Source organism: Oryzias melastigma, linkage group LG8, assembly GCF_002922805.2.
Source record: "Oryzias melastigma strain HK-1 linkage group LG8, ASM292280v2, whole genome shotgun sequence".
NCBI lineage: Eukaryota > Metazoa > Chordata > Actinopteri > Beloniformes > Adrianichthyidae > Oryzias > Oryzias melastigma.
The window spans coordinates 23,479,960-23,489,486 of NC_050519.1; the positions used below are offsets into that span (position 1 = coordinate 23,479,960).

Consider the following 9,527-nt stretch of genomic DNA (forward strand, 5'->3'; position numbering starts at 1 on the left):
TAGGAAAACAAGGCCTGGGCACCTGGAGTAAAAAAAGACTGTCAAGGAAGGGGCGGGGCAGAAAAAGGAAGCCAGGTGTACCACAGAGACAGAGTCTGGAGGAGGAAGAGAGGAGAAGGCCTGAGGATTCTCCCCCCCGATGTCCAGAGCCATTCTGTGGTTACCTGCTTTACGCCACCGGATTACCTTTCTCCTTTCTGTGGATGGATCATCGCATGGGTTTTTGCTTTCCATTTTTTCTGTTTTTTCCCATTGGATGCCAACTTCACAGACTTGGACAGAAACCGGTGAGACCGAGCCTGTTTATTTCTTTTGGATTTTTCTTCGCGTAGCTGGGACTGAGAAAAGAACTGATCAATTTGAGAGACATTATTGAGTATTGTGTACATTCCTGCTTGTAAATGTGTCAATTGGTGGTGGATCTGTTAATTGAGAATTTGTTTGGGGCGTGGTTAAGGGTAATATGAATACACCAAAGACAAACTTAAAGTGAGACTGTTGCAGAGTTTTTTTTTTTTATGTGTTATGTTGAGGTTGCTTATACATTCAAGCAGTTAAAGTGCTTATGCGTACTCTTTCTCTGTGAGAGAGCAGAGAAAGTTGTTACATTTGGACTGGCTCTCTGTCGGCTTCAGGATTGAAGTTAAGATTCTTCTTCTGGTTTTTAAACGTCTGGATTGGGACCTTCCCTCCTCTCCGATCTCTTCAGTTCTGACAAACCTTCCAGAACCCTCAGATCCTCGGTTCTGCTCTATGACCTCTTCCCACTGTAAGAACCAGGACTCCTTTCAGTTTAGAGGTCTTCGGTAGGGTAACAGTTTACCTGAGGATCTGAAAGTTTCTGCCTCCGTGGAGATTTTTAAATGCAAATTAAAAACACACCTTTTCAACGTAGCTTTGACATAACTCATTTAATCAGCTTCTTGATTGATATGTTGAGGTTTGAAGTATTTGATGGCTTTTAAGGTTTATCATTTTTATGTTTTTAATCTTTGGAGAGGCACCTCAAATTTTAGTCACAGCGTTTCCTTTATTTTCTGTTTTTATGTCTGCCTTTATTGTTGTTGCTTTTATCTAATGCGTCTTATGACCCTTAATTGTTTTAACTGATGTCTTTTTTGTTGACACCTTGTGTTCAGCAGCATGTTGATATGAAGTGTAATATGAATAAAGTGATTGACAGGCTTCATGGTGTTCCTGTAAATAAGCAGTCAGTCAGGATGCAGCACAGGGCTTCAGTATAAGGTAACATCATTAGGTAAGACAGTGTATATTTGCATTGGCATACCAATGATTTTTTCTTACCATTCTTCTTTCAATGGAACATTTTTTTATCTGAGGCTTGTTTCACTAGTTTATTGTGCTGTTGATGTGTAATGTTATTGTCATTTGTTGATTTTCCATACAATGCAGTTTTTATTATTACTTTCAAATTTCCCTTTTTCTAGATAGGCATCAACATTACTGTTTACATCTTTAGGTGTTTTATAGAAAAATATGACATTGTTCTGACTTGAGTTCTTCAGGGATTCATTTCTTAACCAGAGAATCAGACCAGATGACATTTGATTCCAGTCGTACTGTGAAAAAGTCTGGAGTTACTGTATGAGGAAAATTTAACTCATAACTTTCACATAAAGGGAATGTCATCCTTTCATCTCCACAATATTTCTCAAATGATGAACGTCTCTGATGGACACAGAGAAAGGAAAGTGCTTTAGAAATAGAGAAAGCTGATGCTTGAACATCAGCTTTCGCTCATCACAAAGGTAGAAATGAGGTTCTCTGACTGAACGCTGCAGCAAATGTTCCCTCTTTTCTTTAATAGATCCAACAATCAATCCAATGAAAACGGAAGCAGGAGCGATGGAATGGGATCTGTTAGTCATATTTTAAACATTGCAGTGACATTTGGAGGAAGAACTGCTCACAAGACATTAAGACTCATTCACTTCAATTCTTTTTTTAATATAAAACATAACAGAAAAGGAAGCAACACCAAATATGCGATCTGCTGGAACTACATTGGTTTCTAACTGCTCTGAAGCTGTCTGCTTTAAAACTTGGTTTTGTTGACCTAACCCCAAGCACAGGTGAGCACAGCTGAAATCCTTCTGGTCTGTTCCATGGCTGGGCCTTCCTCGGGTCCTGCCCTTCATGAGCAGTTCAGAGCTGGAGGAGACTTTTCTGTGCAGCAAGTTGGTCAGAAAGTTTGGCTGAGGATGTTCTCCTCCCATCAAACAAGCTCCTACCACACACCCACACATGAACATTTGAAAAGAAATGGGAGATTTTACAAAAGACTCAAGGAGGAGGGTTTACAAGTGCGTTTTAGCTCATGCTGGGCCTTCAGCGCCACCTGCTGTCAGAGTGAAGAGTGGGTTCACGAGCTGCAGCGTTTCATCTATGCACACACAAGCGAACTCGGGCTTTGGGATGCAGACTGGGTTTCAGGAAGATGGACTGGAATGGCACTGTTCTCTGTTGCCTGTACTGGAGAGTTTGGAGGATCAGCTGCTCTTCAGGCCCCCCGACCTCTCTGTGGCTCAGACCTGATGAGAATCCTCATCCAGCGTGGCATCTAAAGTGGAGGCAGATCAGTCTTTATGAACCAGCCTTGTTCTCAAATGCTACATTTGGTAGAAGAGGAACATAAATGAGGAGATGGAAGCTTCTCAGGAGTGGTTTCATCTTCTCGTCATCTGCTGATGCAGAGCTGAGCAACTGCTTCATGTGAAACCTTCCGGTCTGTGAAGGATTTGAACCATTTTCTCAATAAGCAAAACTTTCTCCAATGTCTGAAGCGCTTCACAGCTTTTCTCTGAACAAGCATCATTTCAAACTCTGATGGTGGTGTGGCTGTGAACACCAAATTGTCTAAAACTCTTGTAACGTGATCAACAGGGTATGAGACCCATTCTAATGTACTTCATCTCCTCCCTGGTCCTCTCTCTCTTCCACACGTCTCCCTCATCATGTTTGGGCGTACCTGTGTCTGTGGTGGCGCCACTGCATGCCCCCTCCACCAGCTCTTTCGCCTCAGCAGCCAGCTGAGAGGCAGGATCAGGGAGGGGCGACAGGGTGTCAGGGTCTTCTGTGGCACTAGGGGACCTGTTGAAGAAAGACACATAACAGTCGGGAGTGCTGCAGAAGATCCACTGCAAACGTCAGGAACTGGATTCTCACCCCTCTCCCCCAAAGAGACTGGGCATGGTCAGCACTTTGTGGACGTTCTGTTGAGACATAAGCAATGATGTGAGATCTCACAGTTTGGCATCATGTCTGCTAACAGCTGGAATCAGGCAGAGTTTCATGTATGATGGAGTGACCACATGTCCTAAAAACTTGTGGATTATCCAGGGAATCCCAGATTGGAGAGGAAAATGATTGAATGTGTTTTCTGGGGTTTAAATGTCGAAAGTTGTGTCTCACAGAGGGGGTAACGCTGTTTCTGCTAAAGCTCCCTACATGCACAGCTTAGTCATGCTGTGCCCAGAGGGAGTTGGAGATGGTGCTGGGACATTTTGGAATGGAAGACTGTAGACAGGAATGCTGTGCCGTGATTTAGGAGGGCAGGCGCTAAAGGATCATTGACGTCTTTTTCAGTCAGCCACTGGCAGCATGACCAGAGAGACTTGTAGGTCAGAAAAACAACAAACAAGGTGATGACACCTCTCTTTGCCTCTCTCAGAGCACTCAAATGAGGACACGCAGCAGCTTCCTTCTTCACATCTAAGCCATAAAGAAGATGCAATGAAAAGGTCCAAAAACTGAGAATAAATACCATTGCACTAAACTATGAGTATAATTCATTTTAGGTTCCTATTTAAGCAAATGTACTTTCAGAGTATCTTTTAGATCCACTCTTTGTTTCTTGTACTGTTTATCATGTGAATGTTAATATCTTCTTACAGTCCAGAGCGGTGGGATGGAGAACAAGATCTCACTTCCTGAAAAGACTAATGAAACTACATTAAGTGGCTTCTTTTAACTAGAGACATTCACAATTCTGTTTCCATGTAAATAAAATCACATCAACAATAACACTAAAAGAGAAAAAAATAATGAACAGCAAACACTGCTTTAGACCCAAAGTTATTAATGTCATAAATTACCACATAGCTGCATTTTCATGCACAGCCTCACAAAACTACACACAAACCTAAAACCTATGCCTGCACATACACATGATCATGCAGAACCACAAAGACAACTAAACATGTGTAATATGGACTGTTTTACCAACAGTATTGTCTCACCCATCCAAATGATCAGAATCAGGTGCCCTAATCACCTGTCCTGACCACAGGTGTTTAAATCAGCCCTCAGGTATACAGACTAGTTTTACAAACTGAAAGAATGTTCCTCTCTCAGGATCTCAGAGCATTCCAGAGTGGAACTGTCATAGGATGAAACCTGTACAACAAATTCTGTCATGAAATGTCCTAAATCCTCCACAGTCTCTATCAGCTCTATCAGAACAACATGGAAGAGTTTGAGAACAACAGCAACTCAGAAACAAGTGGTCGACCACATAAACTCGGAGAGCTTCATGGAACGAGTTTCCATGGCAGCAGCTGCATCCAGACACGTCATCAGGTACAATGTACAGCGTGGATGCAGTGGAGTAAAGCACGCCGTCACTGGACTCTAGAGCAGTGGAGACGTCTTCTCTGGAGGGAGGAATCATCTGGAGATCTGATGGACCCGTCTGGGTTTGGAGGTTGCAGGAGAACGGGACATTTCAGACTGCATTGGTGGAGGAGGAATGATGGTGTGGGCTTGTTTTTCAGACCCCTTAGTTCCAGTGAAAGGAACTTTGAATAAAACATTTTGAACAATTCCATGCTCCCAACCTTGTAGAAACAGTTTGGAGCAGCTCTTCCTCTTCCAACATGACTGTGACCAGAGCACAAAAGAATAAAGACATACAGACATGGAGGACAGAGTCTGACCTGGAATGACCTGCACAGAGTCCTGAACTGAACGCCATAGAACACCTTTGAGATGAATTAGAGCAGAGACTGAGAGCCAGACCTTCTCCACCAACATCAGTGTGACCTGAACAAGAATGGTCCAGAATTCCTAGAAACACTCCTCAACATGTGGACAGTCTTCCAGAAGAATTGAAGCTGGAATAGCTGCTAAAGGAGGACCAGCATCATACTGAACTCTATGGGTTAAGAATGGGATGGTACTTCAATTCATGTGAGACACGGCAGGTGAGTGGGTACTTTTATTCAATATGGTAATATAGTGTAAAACCAACCTAAAATGCACTTACATACGTGGATGTAATTGGTGCTAAGTAAAAATCAAAATTCTATGAATTGTAACCAATGAAAGTCAAACATTGCTCATCAACCATCCCTCAATGGAATTGTTGACCAAAATAAAATCATGAAACATCAAGAATGATGGTAGCATGAACTCATTAATGTATCGTATAGCCTGCGTCAGCTGGTTCCAGAGATGAATGCAGGTCAGAGCTCATGGAAAGCCACTTTAGAATAGTCCAATGTTTTTCTGTGACTGAGACCAAACTTTATGACATTTGTTTTCAACGATGCTGTCCTACTAGTGCGGCTGTGGATCGTCGCTCAGGTGCCGATCCGATTCAATTCACGGACCAAGCTCAACGCTTCAGAAATGGAACTACGATTCTTACTTTTTAATATGTTTGTTGCTATGTTTATGTCTATTTACTAGAAGGATGAAAATTGAAATGATTTGCATTATATGACCATCATTTATACTTATATTTAGAACAGGAGATCAGAATCAACAAAACTGATAAAAACACAAAGATTTAAATAGAAAGAAATGGTGTCTGTCACTTTTTTGTCAACTTTCTGGCATTCACCAATAACATAAACAACAACAAAAAGCATAAACATCATTGTTGTTTTGGATCATTTAACATCAAATCCTGAAAATGTTCTCCACAGTTTCTCCATCCTCAAAGTTCCTCAACACTTTACGTTCTAACCATTACATATTGGTGCAGAGTCTGCGAAAAAAGTCATTTTTTTATTCTGTGATAGAATCAGCTGATTCATGTGGATCACATCCGCCCTTCAGCTGTGCAGAGCTGCAGATCAGAGCGAGGCTGTGAATTTCTGCCTCACAATCCGCTGGAGTTACGTTAATTACATCCAATGTTGGAGAGTTACCAAAAGAATGTAAACACCTTCATCAGTAATATTTTACCGCAGTAAACTTTATTTATAAAGATTGCAAATCAGCGATCTTGGACATCGCGAATATTCATACTCGAATTTTCGTGAGCAGATCGCAAGTATCCGAGTGCTCGGATACTCGTTACAGCCCTACTAGAGAAGGTCTTACAGCTTTCACCTTTGACGTAATCGTCATGTTTCTGTTCTAATCTTCTGGGACGGCTCTATCTTGCATTTCTTCTGGTCCATGTTGAGTGTGGATCACACCATGTCACCATGCAGCACAGTGACAACCTTTATGTGGGTTTACTGACTGATTACAGGATGTTGACTCCTGCAATGCTAGTTAGTGGACACACTTTGGATGAAGAAGTCTCTTTGGACAGATTATCATCACTCTTTTATAGAGGTACCATCCTTTCAGGATTTTAGTTTTGTCAATAACTCTGCTAAAGTAAGGTTGAAAAGAAATGTCTGACTGTCTTTAGTTACATTTCAAAGATTTGTATTCATTACTTTTGTCAGATTTGTCAGAAGTTCTTTCTTTGACTGTGTGGAGTTGTTCTATCATTGCCTGAATGGATACATGTGTATCTGCACACATTGGCGACACATAAAAACACATGAAATATTTCATTCATCAGGTCTGCACATTTAAAATATAAGTGTTTCTGCAAAGGTGAGCATGCAGACCCCCCCCCCCCACCATCAAAAGGAATAAAACAAACCCTGCGAAGAGGCTGCATGTGTGCAAACAATGCATTTCTCCTGATTAGCAGATGATGTGAAGAAACCAACAGTGGATAATCAGTTTGGTTTACACTTCCTTCTTTAGACAAAGTCTAGATAGCCAGCAGACAGTTTCTGTCCAGAGCCTAGTTTACCTGTGCAAAGCCCAGCAGTTTCTTGTTGGAGATCTCCAGGTGTTTCCTGTTCACTTCTGACTTCCTTAGCTGGGAGTCAATATTTGTCAGTCTCCTGTTTAACTCCAGCACTTCCTCCTGGACACACAAGCATCGTTGCTTTTATGCTCACAGCTTGAAAAAAAGGTCATCATTTTTATTTGACTATTACTGGGTATGAATCTGCAGGCAGTAACAGGTGCAACCAGTCCGATTCAGGAAATTCTCTCAAATCCAGCTCTTTTGTAGCTGTGGTGCTCTCATGTCGGCCCTATAGGTCCTGGGCCTTCGCCGCCATGCAGAGCTTTACCACACCCCCATCTCTGGACTTCAGACAAGGACAGTGATGCTGTTGAACCTCGCAGACAATGAAAGATGTACACAACATTCCTCTAGTGTTTCACTGATGGGAAAAAGAACTTTAAATGAAGTCAGGGACAGCGAGCTAAAAAGCCCTGTGGCGCTGTTGATCAGCCTACCTGGTGAGCTATGACAGAATGCATATGAACCAGCTGCTTCAGGAAACTCATGTGGGGTTAAAGATGAAAGATAATACATAGAACAGAGAAAATAAATTCTTGTTAGTTGGTAGAAATTAAATTCTGCTTAATATAAACACTGTTCACAAAAATTAAAGGATCACTAAAGAAACACATTAGATCCATCAGTTCTCAGTATGAAGTTAGATATCTATACAAATAAGGACAGGGCAGTGTCTTAGGAACAAAAGGATGCCAAGTCTTTTAATGGAAATAAAAGTGTTCAGCCTACAGAGGCTCAATTGTGTAGACACCATAAAATCAGAGTGAAATGAAGATGTGGCAGGCTAGTCCATTTATTCCAAAACTTCATTTCTGCAACTCAAAATGCTTTTCAGTATCTTGTGTGGCCCCCACCAGCTTGTATGCATGCTTGACAACGTGGCGGCATGCTCCTAATGAGACGACGGATGGTGTCTTGTGGCATTTCCTCCCAGATCTGTGTGAGGGCATCCCTGAGCTGTTGTACAGTCTAAGGACCAACCTGGCAGCGCCTAATGGACCCAAACATAATGTCCCAGAGATGTTCTATTGGGTTTAAGTCAGGGGATGGTGAAGGCCATTCAATTGTTTCAATTCCTTCATCCTCCAGGTACTGCCTGCATACTCTTGCCACGTGAGGCCGGGCATTGTCGTGCATTAGGAGGAAACCAGGACCTACTGCACCAGCGTAGGGTCTGACAATGGGTTCAAGGATTTCATCTGGATACCTTATGGCAGTCAGAGCACCATTTCCTAGGCAGTAGAGGTCTGTGCGTCCCTCCATGGATATGCCTCCCCAGACCATCACTGACCCACCACCAAACCTGTCATGTTGAACCACGTTGCAGGCAGCATAACGTTCTCCTTGTCTTCTCCAGACTCTTTCACGTCTATCACAGGTGCTCAGGGTGAACCTGCTCTCGTCTGTGAAAAGTACAGGGCGCCAGTGGTGGACTTGCCAATTCTGGTGTTCTTGAGCAAATGCCAGTGGAGCTCCACGGTGCTGGGCAGTGAGCACAAGGCCCACTACAGGACGTGGGGCCCTCAGGCCACCTTCATGAAGTCTGTTCCTGATTGTTTGGGTAGAGACATTCACACCAGTGGCCCTCTGGAGGTCATTCTGTAGGGCACGAGCAGTGCTCAGCCTGTTCCGCCTTGCACAAAGGAGCAGGTATGGGTCCTGCTGAGGGGTTGAGGACCTTCTACGGCCCTGTCCAGCTCTCCCAGAATAACCACCAGTCTCCTGAAATCTCCTCCATGTTCTGGAGATTGTGCTGGGAGACACATTAAACCTTCTTGCTGCAGCACGTGTGGATGTGCCATCCTGGAGAAGTTGGACAACCTGTTCAACTTCTGTAGGGTTAAGGAATCTCCTCATACTGCCAGTAGAGATAATTATCAAGCCAAAATCAGCACGAGTGGAAAACCAGCCAAAAAAGATCAAGAGGGAGAAACTTGAAATGACCTCCACATGTAACACCAGTCCTGTTTGGAGGGTTTTCTAATTGTTGCCACTGAAGTGCACCTGTTGTTAATTCCATGAACACCAATACAGCTGAAAGTGATTAACGAGGCCCTCAGCTGGTTAACCAACCAGAAAATTATCAGACAGGTTTAATCCAATTCATGACAGGCCCAATAAAAAAAGTGTTCCTTTAATTTTTGTGAGCAGTATATTTACTGACATATTTCTTTAGATTTGTCTCTGTTTGACAGTACTCCAGAGCCCCAGGTTATGATCAATAGGGCTGTGGATCACTGCTTAGATTCACGAATCAAACCACAATTTTTACTTTTTATTATAATTTTTATTGCCATGTGTATGTTTATTTACTTGATGGATGAAAATTGAAATTATTTGTATTTAATTGTCATTTATACATTTATTTAGAACAGGAGATCAGAATCAACAAAATTTGGGGGGG

At 42.5% G+C, this 9,527-nt stretch overlaps 1 protein-coding gene across 2 annotated transcripts in view; it reads right to left on the minus strand.

Annotated features, from left to right (window-relative positions):
- Positions 1–1,944: 1,944 nt before the first annotated feature.
- The window catches only part of si:dkeyp-72e1.9 (syntaxin-binding protein 4), a 59,830-nt gene continuing 52,247 nt past the window's right edge, over positions 1,945–9,527 (minus strand). Inside the window, exons 18-21 of one of the 2 annotated variants that reach the window (XM_036213030.1) lie at positions 7,064–7,180; positions 3,187–3,233; positions 2,990–3,111; positions 1,945–2,581 (exon numbers count right to left, since the gene is read on the minus strand). In XM_036213030.1, coding sequence (XP_036068923.1) covers positions 2,547–2,581; positions 2,990–3,111; positions 3,187–3,233; positions 7,064–7,180 — 321 coding nt within the window. In that variant the 3' untranslated portion in view covers positions 1,945–2,546. The remainder of the gene's footprint in view (positions 2,582–2,989; positions 3,112–3,186; positions 3,234–7,063; positions 7,181–9,527) is intronic. The other variant, XM_036213031.1, reaches the window with a different exon arrangement.